Source organism: Miscanthus floridulus, unplaced genomic scaffold (genome assembly GCF_019320115.1).
Source record: "Miscanthus floridulus cultivar M001 unplaced genomic scaffold, ASM1932011v1 os_1691_3_4, whole genome shotgun sequence".
NCBI lineage: Eukaryota > Viridiplantae > Streptophyta > Magnoliopsida > Poales > Poaceae > Miscanthus > Miscanthus floridulus.
In genome coordinates this window covers 24,395-41,909 of record NW_027097857.1, presented here as the reverse complement: position 1 = coordinate 41,909, position 17,515 = coordinate 24,395, and the positions used below count along the sequence as shown (strand labels likewise).

At 45.6% G+C, this 17,515-nt stretch overlaps 1 protein-coding gene across 2 annotated transcripts; it reads right to left on the bottom strand.

The window, feature by feature from the left end:
- Positions 1-6,363: 6,363 nt before the first annotated feature.
- On the bottom strand, positions 6,364-7,900 carry LOC136534223 (E3 ubiquitin-protein ligase RSL1-like). Of its 2 annotated transcripts, none has more exons than XM_066526686.1 (2): positions 7,200-7,900; positions 6,364-6,884 (listed from the first exon to the last, which is right to left on the bottom strand). In XM_066526686.1, the coding sequence occupies exons 1-2, from the start codon at positions 7,865-7,867 to the stop codon at positions 6,653-6,655; spliced, it is 900 nt and encodes a 299-aa protein (XP_066382783.1). In that variant the 5' UTR covers positions 7,868-7,900; the 3' UTR covers positions 6,364-6,652. The 2 variants fall into 2 exon arrangements, with proteins under 2 accessions (XP_066382783.1, XP_066382782.1); XM_066526685.1 differs by having other exon boundaries at positions 6,364-6,876.
- Positions 7,901-17,515: the final 9,615 nt, after the last annotated feature.

Sequence of the window (17,515 nt, the reverse complement as noted above, 5' to 3'; positions counted from 1 at the left end):
TTTCGCTTTCTACGCAACATTTCTTTTCGGGAAATGGTAGGTGCCGGCCAAGTCTGACGATCTGTGGCCCCAGAAATCGAGAAAGATCTGGATGACTGGTGTGCTGATGTTATGTATGTATATATAATCTAGCTTGCTGATTGCTGATGTGCAGGCTTGGCTTGTTTGTCTCACTCGGCTGTTTGCTGGGAATAAATTAATTAAGTTTGCGTTAGATTCCGGCTGGGCTGGGGTTGTGTTGTTTAAGGGCCAGTGGTCAACATCAAGCCATTAGCTGAACCTGGGCGGGTTCTGTGCTATAATTTTATGCTCAAGACATTTTTATGCTGCAGACGGATACTGGAACAGATAGTTTTATCTTGTGGATTGTGACCCCAAGCTGGGGAAGGTGGTGAACTGCCACACTGGATTTGGTGCCTGGTTTTGCTTTTCAACGTTGGCACTGAGGTATACAGCAGCCATAAACAAAGCCGAATTCTTGAAAACCTTTTAGACCAAAAACAAGCTCTTGAATTGAATTGAGTAGCTGTTAACATATCTTTTTTACCTTACATGCCTAGTGATGTTCTTTTGAGCAAGTGTCAATATTAATGCGACTGCAAGAATTAAGGCTCCAGGGAGAGTCTGCTTTACCCCTGATTTATTGTCAGTATTTGAATGGAAAACTAGGGAGCAAATTGGCCAACTTGGGCCTCTGGCTGTTGCTTGTGCTGTCAGCTGTGGTCATCAAGGAATTATTGCCATGGCGTCAGTGACAGAGCCTACTCATTTTAGTTGCATTGTGGTTTAAGGAAGTCCGACCTTTCTCGGCAACAAAAAAAAAAAGTCCGACCTTTCTCTGGCCACCATCCCAAGTGGGTTTTCGGAAAGTTCGACTCCAAACCTCGGACCATGGAGGGCAGTAATTTGCGTGAAGTCTATACGACTATACCTCTTGCTCAACTTTCCAACTCGTATATAATTTTAACGCTGAGCTAATAAGAGACCATGTAAATAACCTCTAAGCTAGTCTTGTTCATTGTTTTGTGTGTGTGTGTGTTTTAAATTATGATTGGTGTCACTGTTTTTCCGCCATCCATTTCATCACCTCTATTAATGTGGTGAATAATGTTTAAGTTGTTAACAAATCCAGGGTGTGTCAAAAGAAAACCGGATGGATTTCTTGTGCGATATATGTTTTGATATTGCGGAGGATTAAGACAGTGTATGCTTCTGTTGCCAAAAAGCAGAACGCCAACTAAATGGATAGAGCTAGAACTGTTTCATGTAGTATAATTTTCGTAGCACCTTATATCTTACTTTTGGCTCTCATCTTTCAGCTTTTCTAAATGAGTGAAAAATAAAGTGACATTAAATAGTTGTTTCAAGAAAGATAGAGAAGATGTGGATTTTATAGTTGTTCAACCAAACATCTTATAACCTTTTCATATTACATAACTCACAACACATTTTTCACAGCTCATGGTAGAACGACATAGATCCTAAGGCCCGACCGCTGAAGTGATTGAGGAGCGTACGATCCTGTCTTACTCCACACCAGTGTCTTCGCCGCGGTCACACCGGTTCTCCCACTATCCGTGAGACCGTGACCGACTTGATGCCTCCCTAGTGCCTCATCTGCCCACCCAACATTCTCTCTAAAAAAATTAGTCATACAAATCAGCACCAACAGCTTTACAGCCAGCCGAACACTCCCCTAATCTTGTCATAGTGCAAACCGCAACTACCTCAGAATTGTATCTAGCCTTAAAAGTTCAGAAGCAAAACCTTGACAGAAAATCAGTCCACCCTAAGGGATTGATTGGAACAACGTCCACTGGGGCTTGGATATTTTGGTCGATCCTCATCTTAATCTTATCTACTAGATCATTTTCACATTGAGACATGAGAGTAGTACCTGTGCGTGATGAATGGATGAGGTTGGTGAGACGAGTACGAGAGACAAAACGTCGCGGCCTGGAGCACAGGGCCGTGGCCGTCGCGCGCAATGTGGTCCATGTGGCCATCGAGCACTTGGGCGCGCGCAGAAAAGGACCCTTCGGTTGGCTCATCAGTCATCACTTGATTGCCACGGACGATGGATCCCACTGGCCCTTAGGTTCAATGAACTCAGCCTCCCCTCTCCCCCTCAGATATCATCAAACAAAGGGCAATGGGGTACGGCAGGCCACTTTTTGCCAGGTTACAAACAAAACAAGCTAGTATTATTCCTTCCACGAACGATGATGGACATGGACCCCCGGCTCTACGCTCTGCTAGCGAGCATATCGGGTGCCATGCAATGCATCCAGCTGCGATTGCGAAATAATCGCCGGAAGCAATTTGTCCAAAGTTTGCAGATTTTCCTTTCTTTTTGGAACGAGTGTGCTGGATCGGGGGAAAGATTCGTTGGGGGTCAGCGTTCCATGAGCATTGAGCATAACCGTTTTGCAAATAAAAATGGGTCTTGTGAGGTATGAAAGCCCGTTTGGACGCCGCAGTAATCTGTGTATATATGGGGTAGGATTTGTTTTGCAGGAATTTCAATGTAAAACAGTTGTAGTATTTCCTGCAGAGAGTAGTTGTACGTGATTCTCGTATTCCAAAATGGGGGGCCTTCCTCGGTCCTCCCTCCTCTCTTAACAGAGCAGATTTATATATTTATATATCAGCCAGTGGCGGGTCTAGAAATGGGCTAGGAGGGGGGCTAAAGGCGCGTTTGGATGGTCACCGCGCCACGCCGCAGTTTGGGCAGGCGTTTGCTTCGCTGCCACAGTTGCCGCATGCCACGGCGTCGCCGTGGTCATGTAGTTCATTTTTGCCGTCCAAATTTGCCCTAGTGCGGCGAACGTTTTCAGCGTTGCACTTTCGGCGCGGCGTGCGGAGGCGTCATCCGAATGCGCTCTAAATTATAGAAGGTTAGAAATTTTACTAGACATACACCCTTTGGAAGGCTAAAAATCTTGCTAAAAACTTAATTGCATGGCTATGATTCTTTACTAGAAGGCTTTATCCAGAAATAGATTATTTGATTTGATTTTTCCATTCAGGCTTAATAATATTCGTAAGCTTTTTCAAAGATATCAAATATTGCATACCGCAATGCAATTATTAGAAGCTAGACATTGCCATTCATCGAACAAACACATGATGAAATGAAGAGTTGCTCCCTTAGAATTAGGCCCGCGAGGTGGGATGCAGCCCCGGCAGTCCCCCTGTGCATCCGCCCCTGATATGCCATGGTGTACGTTCGTGACCAGCAGGTTTGTAAGACCGGTTTGCTAAAATCACCGGGTTTGTCGTGTACCGATCAATCTCCATTAGATTTGCTTCGAGATTATCCGGGATTTGATTACCTAGAAAACACACTTAGGCCTTGTTTAGATGCATGTGTATCCACTTCAATTCACATGTTTTCGAGTGAATCGGAATAGAACTTAGTTTAATTCTATTTCAACATACGTGAAACAAGGCCTTAGTGTAACAATGCCGAATGCGTACTATACACATATAAACTAAATATAGATCCATCGAATAACTGGCATGGCCATTGGATTGGAGGTTTTCTTAATGTTCTCGTCAACTAACCCAATCCCTTAAGTACACTGCATCCGCCCACTGCAGCTTATCACTTTCCGGCTCGTCCCACATGTACGTAGTCAAGGACCCACTTGCTATATATGCACTGTTTCATCGGCACTGTATTGATGCGTATAAAATCCTGGTGTCCAGCTAACTGCTGTATTGTGTCGTTTGCATTGCAAATGGGAGGCCCGGTTTGTCTTCCGGCAACATTTTCTTTTCCCTCTTCGATCACCACGTATATTTCTCTGTTGCCAATGGCCATCTATTGATACTTTTGGCTGAAAATCGTGGTACTATGTGTTGGTGGTACGGTAGGACTTGTACTAGTAGCTACTGGCTTGTTATTATGTTTCCCAGTATCTGACGTGCTTGTTGGGGCAGCAAATTTGTTGCGATTTCCTGGAGGTCGGCCGACGACGGATGGTTAATTAACGCTCGTCAGCGCCTCAGACCGGAGGCCACGTACCGCCTATAGACAAGCTTGCATTGGCGTCGTGCATATCTGGTCAATCGACACCATGCAAGCTTTGATCGATTGCCATGTTAGCTTGTATCAAGCTAGGCTTGTGCAGTGGAGTTTATTCATATTTGATTGTTTATATAAACTCTTATGCAGGCCTGTACGACGACGTTCGAAACGGATCTAATACTACATTAGCTACTAGGACACTTGATTTGGTCATATTAGACAGGTTTTTTTCAAGCTGATGCGTACAAAATGAAATATTGTCATCCTTCATACCAGCATCTACTACAAACATGATACCTTAACTAAAACATGAAGGTGAATACATGCAACAAAATGTAAACATCTAAATCAATTTTATGAAGTGTGGCTTACCTGTGTAGAATAACGTACCAAACGCCAGGACATGGGATATGTTTAGTCGTTTACCTACGCTGACTTAAGTTATGCTATGTAAGATCTAATACAGACTAAAATTGTTAATGCAAGCAACCAGTTACATACATATAGGCCACGTTTGGATCTAAGTAGCTAAAAGTTAGCTGTTAACAATTAGCTCCTTTAGAGAGGTCTAGCTAATACTCCATACTCAACTAACAACTACTCTATCTCACTAGCTAGATCAAACCTCTGATAGTATAGCTAATAATTAGATAGCTAATATTAACTATAAGCTTTTATAGCTAGCTAATTATTAGTAGCTAATGGAGCCATACTCGATGTAGCCTAGCTGTACGTGGGCGGGCTGCAGCACGACTCATGAAGCCTATAATTAATTAAGCCTAGACGATCGACGATGCGACGTAAGCATGGGTCGACGGGAAATTCGATTTTTTTTTCTCACGTACGGTTGCGGCCCGACAAGAAGATATATACGTAGGTACGTTCTTACGTGCTCTACTCGCTGCTGCGACGAGACGACGACAGTGCATGGTACGGGTGCGGTAGTCAGTCGGCGAGGAGTCGGTTAATTTACCGTCGCGTCTCACCCGCTGGTCCGTGTTTGTCGTCGACGACTCGACGAGCGTGGTCAGCCACCGGCGAGCACCGAATAAGCAGAGGCTGAGGCTGGCTAGGGCGCTGGGGGTGTGAGGAGTCCGCATTTGCATGGCTCCGGCGGTCCGGCCTCAGTCAATGCCAATGCCCAATGCCGACAACGCCTGAGCCGGACGGCACGGGCCTTAACTAAACGTGGGCTCAAAGCCTCGTCTTGGCCCATACACGTGGCCCTCAGACTTCTTCGTCAGGGCTGGAATCCGGGCCACACCATCAACCGTGCGTCCGCGGGCCCAACCGTCACTTTGGCGTCGCTTGAGTGTGTTCGGCTGTCATTATAAATTAGCTTATAATCTGGTGTTTACTGTCATGTTCGTTTATGCTAAAATTTAATTTATACTGATACTTATACTAAAATATTGTGATAGAAAAATATTATTTCACGGCTCGCTGGCCGGTTTGGTACTAAATTTCGAGTTCGTCGCTCGTTCCCCTCCCCACAACGCCACAAGCCGCAATCTCGCAATGACGCCACGCCGCGTGGGCTGGATCCTTTAGCGCGGGGGCCCAGCTATCACGCGAAACAGCACTGTAGTATCTACGCCTTCGTCCTCCTCATCGGCGAGCCGGCCGGGGCATCACCGCATCAGGCATGGCCCGTCGTCTCGTCTAGGTTGTCTTCCCTCCATGGCTAGCGGCATCCAAAGATAGTTTCTAAACAAAAAATATATATTTATACATTTTCTAAAAAAAAGACTTATACATGAAAGTAGCAGACTCGATGGCTCGGTGCAGGCGACCGTTGCCATCGCCATCCGCGCAGAGAAATGGCGAGGATGGATGACCTGACATGGATACAACCAATCAGGAATTTAGAGACTACTTAAAATCTGGCAGTCTGGAAGTTTTGCCAACCAAAGGCATCTCTCCTTTCTGCTCAATCGAACTGCCGCATGCACGATGAGTCAAAACTCTGTACGTACGCGTTAGTGTGTCCAATAGATATCGGATCTTGTTTCCTCTTTTTTAAAGATTTCATATGCCTGTGGCAGTGCCTGTCGACGAGCAACGAACTCTATTGCTACGCTTGTCAAAACTGGGCCCGGCGTGGGCGCTGAGAACTTGGTCTGGCATGATCGATGACCAAAACAAGCTTGCTTAACATAGCCAACACTGTCAGGCCTCATTTGAATGCATGTGTATCAACCTCAATCTACGTGTGTTGGAGCGGAATGAAATGTAATTTAGTTTAATTCCACTCCAATCCACTTCACACATGTGGATTAAGACGAATACATACGCATCCAAACAAGACCTCAGACTAGGTCAATCTGGAATTGAAATAGTAGGACCTCTAGATCGGTCCATGGCACTTTGCTCCCTTCATCTGTTAATCACGAACTGTGGACACTGTCAAGAACATGCGCGTCCTGCCCCACAAAATGCAGGCATTTTTTTGAACATAAAAATGCTGACATTTGACTGATGCATGCATAGCAATAGCATTCAAATGAAAAATGTGCGGTGGCATTGTCACTGAAGAGCAAAGACAATTCACAGAACATGTCACACACATGCTATCCTCAATACTCCTAGTACTATAGTTCTGAAACCTGTTTCAGACATCTATTGCTGCAAATCTGCAGTCTTGCTCTCCCTACCAAGAAGAATCATCATATGCAATGGATAACTAACCTCCATCGATTCAACATTTGTCGATCGACACGCCTGACTTGCATTCAAACCCTGCATTCTGCAGAGTAAGAGCAGGGTCCTCTTGCGCGAAAAAGCACCTGCAACCTTTCTCTGATACAGGGGAGCCGCAGACGTAGCAGAAGCTAGTGCCACACCTGCACATGTCAAAAGCAGTCATCAGACGGATGTTAGGCAGTTGTCGCGATCGATCTCCACTCCACAAAGGTAAAATGCTGATCAGTTTCTTCAAAGGTTCAGTCATCGGAAGCCAACATCACTGAAGGCCAGCCAACTGAAGAGTTTCAGATGCCTGCACAGTTCGTACCTGAATGCCTCCTAGTATTACCGATTTCGTAGATTGAATACTTCGCAGTAAAATTCGACTCGCATTTTGATGATCCCCAAGAAAGAAAGACTGACAGGTGGAAGACAGATTGAAGAGAAGAATGCGCAGTACGTACGTAAATCGGATAATTACCTGCACAGCATGAGCCTGCACCCGTCGATCTTGTCGATCATGGCGCGGCAGCTCGGGCAGCGCGTCCACTTGTTCCCGACGGCGAGCCCGGCCAGCACGCACCCTCCTCGGCCGTCGCCGCCACCGCCTCCGTGGCGCTCGTCCCACGGCTCCTCGCACTGCAGGCAGAACGCGCGGGAGCACGTGGGGCACTCCACCTCGGACACCACGCCGTCGGCGGCCTCCAGTGCTACCAGCTCGCCGCAGTCCCTGTAGGGGCACCGCGCGCGGGCGGGCCCCACGGCGCGCTCGCAGAGCGCGACGCACCACGCGTCGAAGACGTCGATGTCCACCAGCTTCTTGCACGCCTCGGGGTGCATGACGCCGTCGCGGCACTCGGGCGCCGGGCAGGGCACGGGCACCGCGCCGTTCGCGACGCGGCCCTCGATGTACCGGACGACGCACTCGATGCAGAAATCGTGCGCGCAGCGCGCGCCGGCGCGGAACCGATCGAGCACCAGCCGCCTCTCCGTGCAGATGCCGCAGCAGAACCAGCCGATCTCGTCATCGGTCAGCGGCGCCACACGCGGGCGCGATGACGACGGGCCCGGCACGGAGCCGCGGATGAGCTCCTGCAGGTACGTGTCGTCGGAGGCGGCGCACGCGGGCGCGGCCGCTGCGTTCGCCATGGGATGGGGGTGCGTGGGGCCGTGGGGGGTGAGGAGGGGGAATGCGAGGTAGATCGCCGAAAAGGTAGTGGACTCCTTTGTGCAAGTCGTCGACAGTTGTTTCTTCGTCAATTTTTTTTTCTTTCCTTAGACACGAAGGAAATGGACTGCAATGGGCTTACGGGCCATTTGTTTAGTTGATTGTGATGCCTATATTTCTAACCTTGGCCATCTTGTCGCATTGCATATCGTTGTGCTTTTTAAAGTCCCTGTATGATCATCTTTACCAAAGATGCATATATTTCCACAAATCCTATACTTCATGTGCCTGAAATCGATCACGATTTCAGGCTACCTGCTCCCACGCGCCTTCCTCCCTGTGCGCCTTCCTCCTTTCTACGCGTGTCTTCCATCTCTCCGGTGTGACGTGGATAGGCCGCGGCGGTCGACTTTCAGAGATCTTCAGCGACCTTAGAAAAAGGAGCTACCCGGGGAAGGCGGGCCGGCCAGGCAGTGGGGACGACAGGAGGATGACATTAGGGTTCTGGCGGCGACGGAGGCGGCCGGGCCAGGTCGGAGCGGGGGCGATGATGGCCAAGGTGGTGGTGGGAGGAGAAGAAGGAGGCCACCGCGGGCGCGGTAGGGTCCGCGGTAGTGGAGCTCCGGCGAGACGCTACCGCATCGCGGCGGGGCGGTGGGCGGACAGCGGTTCGTCAGGAGATCAGTTCGCGGAAGAAGAAGACGCATGCTCCGTTGGATTAGAAAAGAACGGTCAACATTCATGGCCGGAAGGATATCTTAATTTGGAGTATAGCAAATCCCATATATCTTTGTGACATTCTAGATATATTTTGCAACACTCTAGTATAGCTGTCTTCTTAAATACACAAATCCTTTTAGCATTCTAGACTTTTGACTCATAATTTATGTTGTTAGTTAAAAAATGATTTTTTTGGAAGAAGAGCATATTGCATATTATACTTGTTTTTTTTGCATGTTTTTTTTGTTCCCTTGGGTTGGGGGGAGGAGGCATGCCAATGAAGTGAATGTAAGCGCTCCATGTTTTTTAGAGTAGAGAGCCATCTTCTCTTATTGCATATCATTGTGCCGTTGTGGGTTGCATATCTTCTAGAATCCTTGTATCATCGTCTTTAGTGAAGATGTATATCTTTCTTATACGTAATATCTTTGTGACGGTCTAGGACATGACAATATAGTATAGCTGTTGTCTTAGTGTTTTTTGGCATTCTAGACTTTTGCCTCATAATCTGTCATTTCTAGTTCAAATTGATTTTTTGGAAGAACATAATGCATGCTATACTCGTTTTCCCCATGTTTTTATATTCCCCTTAGGTCTCGGTGAGAAGGCACACCCATGAATTGTGAACGTAAGCGCTCCACACTTTTTAGAGTAGAGATGGCCATCTTCTTTTACAGCATATCATTGTGCCGCTCTAGGTTGCATTTCTTTTAAAATCCTTGTATGATCGTCTTTATGAAGATGTATATCTTTCTGATACATAATATCTTTCGGACTTGGCACCCTACTATAGTTGTCTTCTTACTTAGATACGTGTATCTTTTTGGTACTCTAGACTTTTGAACAATGATTTGGTGTTTTTAGTTAAAAATAAATTTTTAAAGAAAACATATTTCCCATCTCCCTACACTCCTGATCTTGACCCAAATCCAGTGGCTTGGGAAGGCCCAACTAGCAATGGCCATTGGCTCGAGGTGTGGGTTAGGTGTGGGTGGGGGGGGTAGGGGTGGGTAGGCGAGCGACATGTGAAGAAGATAAGGCACACTCAAAATAAAAAAGGGAAAAAAAAGTAATTAAAGGGAGGACGAGAGTTATGGCATGTTGATAAGGATGTAAATGGTATAGATATTTCTCGAGCAATAGAAGGGCTTCAATATCCGTATGGAACATACCATATTTGAATCTCGATATCCATGCTATCCGAACTATTCGTAACCGAATTCGAATATGAGGAATAATGTAGCTATACATATTCGTATCTATAGGTATCCATATCTGACCCATTTACACCCCTACCTGTTGATAACGGTTGCTAACAGTAAAAAAAAACTTGCATCAACATCCCACCCCTCTGACTGCCTCCAACCAAACAAAAAACTAGAATGGACCTATTCCCTCAACCAAACATAGAATGGGACAATTCAATCCCAAAATTAGGGACAGGTCCATCCCATTCCACAATGTCCTAGCCAAACATTGCTTAATGGACAATAGCATAAAGATCTAAAATATGGTTTACATTTTTTACATATGAAGAGTATACACCTTACTATCAAGATGAGTGCAAATTTTGATCAAAGTAATTCTAACAAGGTGCTAGACCATTTGAAGGATTTCCAGCAAGGCTTCTAGTAATTCTGCTTAGTTTGGGTTTTTATTTTCGACAATCTAGCAAATTGTTCGATACATGACTTGCTTGTAGCTCCTTTGCACGTAGGGACTGATGAATACATTGAGGCTCCTAGTTTAGGTTTTGATGATTGGTGAACACAAGGATATGTTGCTAACTTTGTTTTGAAGGGTTATTGACAAAGAGTTAGTCATGTTGAGGCTACTTGCTTTCATTGGTCCTTGATGATTGGATTTAGCGTATAGTGCAAGGATATTCGTGAAGGCTAAGGGCCCAATACTCTTTAAGTGTAGATTTGGTGTTGGCGACACTTAGAATTCTACACTACTATCCCAACACCAGATCAACACCCCTGGAACATATAGAGTTTAAGTCAAGTATTTCAAACAAGTTGGATGAAATAGGATTTCAAATGGATCCAAGTTTGAAGGTTGTAGTGCACTGGATGAGTTGATCAAGACCATCATATTGTATGGTGGCATTACGTTTTACTATGTGTTAGGCAATGTTGCTTGCTAGATGATATGGTGAAGGGTCCTGTGTGGACCGGCGAATGATCCAGTGTCTTTGTGTTGTGAAGAGTTCATCTTGGGTGTGCTTGTTAGAGTGCATAGTATGATTCGAGGGCACCTTAGTGGGCTCTACGTATATGTGGTGGTATTATGCAACAACTATTTCAAGTTGGACGTGCTTACTAATGTGCATTGTACGATTCGATGCGTAGCTTAGTGGCTGCAACGTATCATCCAATGATGAATATTAGGTAATCTCCACCAGTGGCCACTGGAAAGACAAGAAAAGCAAGGTCAGCAAATGATCCGGTGCCCCTCAATGGGCCACGACGAATCATCCGGTGTTGACTTTCTCAGCAAACTTTTCCAATGTCTAGGATCTCACCCATGTCATGTATATATGTGTTCTCTAGATCATTTGGAGCTCCCTTGAATCCCCTGAAGATTTACACATGGAGAGGCTTTGAGAAGGGGTTGAGGGCACTTCAAGTCAATGAGATTGCTAAGGAATGATCATAGTGTACATCCTTTTGCTCTTAGCTTGCAGGTTGACGAATTGAAGATCAAAACTTGTTACTCTTGGAGTTTGCTAGCTCCTAAACATCACGTTGGAGGACTAGGTGACTTTCCTGGAGGAGTTGATTATTAGAAGGCTCCTAGAGGTGTGCTTGATTTGAGACTCGCTAATCTAAAGTGGAGAATGGGTGGATCTTTAGCGTTTGTGACTAGAGGGAGTTCAACCCTTAGTGGGTGCTCCAACATGGACTAGGGGTCAGCAACAATTGCTCAACACCATGAACAAAATACGGTTGCCACTTGTCCAACTCTTTCTGTCCACGAGCATTACTTTCATTGCTTATCTTTTTGTGTGTTTGAGATATTGTGTGGATCTTATGCTAGATTTTATTTTGCTTATTGTGATGCCCTGGCTAGGTTAGTTTCTTACAACATCTTATGAACTATTGCTAGTGTGTTCTTGCTAAGGACATGGCTTAGCTTGGTAACCCTAAGGACTTGTTTTCTCTTTTGTAGCTGTGTCAAAGCTAGTTCTTGCCAAGGAATGAAATAAAAGTTAGTAGTTTAATGTTTTTTAATGTTTAGAGACTCAATTTAACCCGTCTTAAGGCTGCTTGATCATTACAATTGGACTGTCGGACAGCTTGCCAGAGCATTTGGTAAGTGTTGGGATGAGCTATTTATACCACAACATCCCCTCAGCTCATAAAGGCTCAACTACCATGGTACAAGGATTATATTACATTATGCTTTTCTTCCACATCTCCAACCCCTTGAGCTAACCCTTGAGAGATTAGTAAGTGTTTTTGTGGGGAGCTAAGTTTCAAGAGTGTGAGCAATATTCCAATTGACGTCCTTCAGTCCTTGAGCCTCCAGTTCATATTTTGGAGCTTTAGGCTCCTATATGGTTAGGTTTTACCCATTAAATCACCTCTTTGTGTGGTGTGCTCTGGAAAGTTTGTATCACTCCGTATATTTTAGTACATACCCCGAGCTCGATCTTTGTGGTAGTTTTCAACAGGATAAGTTTCTTTCCTGTCAGTGTAATATTGGCCCTGATATAATAGAGAAAGTGGGTGAGCGGTTATGATGATGCTGCCACCTTGCACAACACCTATAGCGCTCCCTTGTTGCTTTTAATTTAAAGGAAAAAGTCCAATAGACTCCTCCCTTAGAGAACATTGTCTGGATAAACCCTTAAACCAATTTTGTGTTGAATTTACTCCTCCAAATCTTTTAGTTGGTCCATTCTATCCCACTATAAAATTGTTTTTTTTGTTTCTCCAAATATAAGTTGAGTTTTTAAGTTCAATTTTGCAGGGCTATAAAGAACTTCATAAATTGTGTTATACATTATGAATTTTTATACCCCAGGCATCTAAAAATAAATTAACACTACAAAAACAATAATGAAAATTTCATAATATATTTTTCTAACATAATTTAGGACATTTTTCGGACCACTGTATAAAATTTGAACTTTAAACTCAACTTGCACATGGAGAAATAAAGAAGACAAACCTTATTAATGGATAGATTAGACCAGCCGAAAGACTGGACTTTTTCCTATTTTAAATCACTCTACATGCACAACCATATATAGCATCCGTGACCCCTGTTTTGAATTTCTGAAATGCGGTATATGTTTATCAAATAAAAAAAAGAAGCAGTATATGGTATCTAATATCAGGAGGTAGAATAAAAATACGAATAAAACATATAGGGAAAACTAATAAGAGGTATAAATATCCGATACGAACCCCTGTTTTAACTTTAAACCCAGCAAAGTACCACTGTCAAAATGTAAATACTGTCGCATGAGCCACTGTTCTCATGGGCACATCACCTGACACATCAACCAAGTCGCCTTCCAAGCACTCACGCACGATGAGGCAAGGCAGAAAACACACAGATAACAGTACCAAATGAACTGCAAAAGATGCTGAAATTAAACAACCAGATACTCAGGCTTGCTAGCTACCTAGCTAGTCCGGCAAGCCCACAGCATGACATGGACGAACGAAGCAACTTTAAAGTTCAACAACGACGACGAAGCCGCCACAAATCCGTCAGACTTCTGGTGCACGCGTCGGCTGCCCTTCCATCTCTTTGGCTCCGGCGACTCGATGTAGGCCGGCGCAGCTCTAGTTGAGGTTTAGGTTTGTCTGATCTCCGCCGGGCTGGGGGCGGGGGACGCGGAGACGATAGACGTTGTGGCGGCACTGGCACAGCTCGGCTCCTTCGTCCAGCCCCGGTTGCATCGGGCGCCCGCATGAGTAACAGAAGAGACATCCGCACCTGCATGCCAATGGCGTCAGAAACACCGTGCAAGACGTTTAAGATTAGCATTACCATTGTGCCAAGTACAAAAACTGGTACATCATATGAACAGGTCTGTCACTAGGCATAAATATTAATATACTGTAGAAGATAGTATGGCTTGTCATGAATAAAGTGATCTTTTCCCCCCTTAAATCCATATGGTAAAATTTCAGAAGCCGCCCTACTAGATAGGAAGGACTTGACCAAATTCTTAATCCAAAACAAAGCTGTACGTGATATGGAGTAGTAAAGGAGAGCTGAATAATAAACACAAGAAGATGAAACAGCAAATAGAACATGATAAGTTATCATTCTGAGCTGTTTCCAGTGCAAATACTGCAAATTTTGTGTTAAATTCTAGGCACAATCTTTACTTTTTTATGAACACAAAATGACAATTATATTTTTGCATGCATGTACCTAAAAATATCCTACTATCTGTTGAACATATGCAAAATCAACTTTGCTAGCGGGTTGATAGTTTCAAACAATTAACCAAATTCTTTTATTTTTGAAATGACAATTAACCAAATTCGCTCTAAGCATCATGTGCATGCCGCGGCATGACACGCAGTGTAGCTTAAACTTCCTACATTAATTCTAATTAGTGCTCTCTTGCGTGTCTGTTAAAAAATTAGACAAATGTTGCACTACTACCATTGTACCATTTACAGGAAGCTATAAGCTACAAGAATCAAAATATCCTAACGTTGAAACATGTATGAGAAGCTATACAAATCCAAAACAACAAATATAATACTGAAATTGGATAAGATATTGATCCGAAAATGCGCTGCTAGTATTAAGCACCGGTGGTCAGGTGACATGATGTGATAATCCACATGGTAGAACTACAGAAACCTCTCTACTATCTTGTAATAACAGAGGCACAAATATACTACTAGTAAGACTGCTCCATTGAAACCTATAGGCCTTGTTTGACTGCCCTATAATCCACTCTAATTCATATGTATCGGACTGAATGGGGTGGCTCGTCGCTGGTGTCGGTAATCGTGGGATCACCGTGACCAGCTAAGGTTGTAGCAAACTCTGCTTCAACTTAATGAAAAACGTGCCGAAGGTATGGTCACGAAAAAGAATGTGGTGGCTCCAATAATTCATCCCAATAAATGGATTGTGACGGGTTAAATTGCAACAAAACAAGCCTATATCGATAAAACTTCAGAAACCGCTATAGTATCTAAAAGGAAAGCTAGCTGTTCGTGATGGAGTAGAGGAGATCCGAGTGAGGATTAAACACAAGAAGAAACTGAGACAGGAAATAAAACGCGAGAAGTGTCCAATATATATACCTGCAGTGCATAGTATCGCACCCCATGATCTTCTCGACCACAATCTATTACAACTGGGGCGCTGGGCGGCAAGCTCCTTGACGAGCGCTGCCCCTTTCCCCTCGTCACAGTCGTGGTGGTCATCATCACGGCCATCGATGACCCAGCCCAAGCCGCACGTCGTGCACATGGGGTGGTTGCACGCTGGGCACGACGCCTTGCACGGTGCCTTATTGGCGCCGAAGGTCCTCTCAAGCATGAGCCCGCACCTGGGGTTCGGGCAGTAGACGCTCTGGTCCTGCGGGATGGCCTTCTCGGTGAGCCGGTCACCCCAGCTGCAGAAGGCGGCGAAGTCGATGGACTTTCTTGCAGTGCTCCGGGTTCAGGACGCCGCCGTTGTTGCCCTCTCCGGCAGCTTCCTTGCACGCCGGGTCGGGGCACAGGATGGACACGCCGCCGTCGTGGATCCTGCCTTCGATGTACGTGGCCATGCACTGCGCGCATAACTTGTGGTCGCACTGCATGCCGTGGAAGAGGTCCAGGATGGGGAGCGTCTCCAGGCAGATGCCGCAGTCGAACTTGGCGACCTCGTCGTCCGCGAGAGGGGGCACCCTGCTCTGCCTCTTCGTCGACGGGCCAGGTTCGTCTGGGTCCAGCTCGGACGGGTGGAGGCCCCATATCTTGCAGTAGTGCTTCCAGGGTCAGCTCGCGTCCGTCTTCGCCGGCAGAGGGACGCTTCTGGCCGCAGTGTTCCTCCTTTGGTTGTGCCTCGGACCTGCCGGGAAGTCGCAGCGGGGAAGACATCTCCTGGATTTCTGGTTCCTCCATCTGCTCCAGCCTTTGAGCGTCACGGGCGATGGACTTGTACCACTCATTGTCGTCCTCTTCCTCCGTACTACCGGCGAAGATAGTTGACTTGACAGGAGTACTCGGCCTCGCCGTCGCTGATGCTCCGGTCCTTGTCTGGGCAGCAAGCTGGTTGTTGGCGTTGACATGGGCGCCAACGTTGAAAATGTTGGTGTTGGCATGAATGGTGCGGAGGAGTGCCGCCGTTTCGGGTGCGACTGTGGCCATGAGGAAGTCTAGCCAAGGATTGACGACCTGTGCCACATCCACATCCAGGGGAGCATCCAAATCCTCCCTGCTGAACCCAGTAGTCATCCTCGTCTACCTCGTCCCAGAAGATCATTGCGTTGTTCTGTGTGCCTGTCTCCACTGTATCCGCCGAGGTAGAAGCAGCATCGCGGACGGCGGCGTCTTGCTTGGATCCATCCACGAACTTCGGTGTGCGTCTTGCTTGGATCCATCCACGAACTTCGGTGTGCGGAGTCCCGCCGACGACCGCCTCCACTACATCCGGGGCCATAGCATCACGGATGACGGCTTCCTCCTTTGACTGGTGGTCCATGGGGGGATTGGAGTTTTCTTTCTCCATCGCAAACTGCATAATAACGACACAGAAAATGGGAATGTAAGATTCACTTGACAGCCTACCAGTGTGCAACACAGACATTCCAAATAGCGCAACTTAGACATATCAAATGTGATTGTCAATCTGAGAAATTAACACTAAAAGCACCAAAAAAAGAGAATACAACATATATATAGAACATTATAGTAGTATAACTGTATAATAAGGACCTGTGTTGCCCACGCAGCATCTCTAGGAGACTCTCTCCATGACTCTCTTTTTTTCGAATTACACGAGTACACTCACACACACGCACACACACTCACCTCTATGAATACACGCACGTAAACCCTACCCCTATGAATACCTCTGAAAGACTGTGCTGATACATCTTAAGATTGACGAAGTCACCATAGACGCCTCGCTGTCGCCGGGAACGTCGCCCGCCACTGAAAGCACAAGGCCGTTAAATTCTGGAATAAATCCAAGAAAATACGAGCACCCATGTCAAGTCGAGGACTTGAATCCGGACGGGTAGGTTCCACCACAAGTAACCCAACCAACTGAGCTAGGATCAGTTCGCGACACTCTCCATGACTCTTAATCAAAGACTTTAGAAAACAAAACAAAAACTCCAATAGACTCCCTAAACTACTCTCTATCTTTTCCACTCTCCACTTTTGGAGAGGCTACATGGCTTTTTAAATGAAATACATGGTTGTTTTCTCATGAATTTTTACATATAAGGAAAATTATAATAAACTATTGGAGTATAGTGAACAAAAATTGAAGAGTTCGCTGGAACACACGAGAGGTACATAAATAGAATATTCATTGAATGTCTCTCCAAATAATATAGATATAGAGATTAAAATTTAGATTCTTGGAGTTGCCCTTAGGGGGCCAAAACACTTCGAATGTGCGGCCACAGAACCTAAAGGCCATATGGCTCAAATTCTCTCCATATATATGAAATCATACCCATCTTCCCTCCCAAATGACCCCAACCCCTTTGGCTCTTTTTCTCTAGAGCCTTGCCTCCCTATGCTTCACCACTAGTCTCACACTGATTAGCTTGGCTCTCCTAACCTGAAGTCTTATTTTTCACCCAAATCTTGATTATTATCTTATGTCCCACTCTGTCTTCCCGCTCTAGATTCTAGCTTGTGATACCATTATGCCTTACACGACTTGTTGCCATCACCTTCCACCTAAGCTTGAGAATT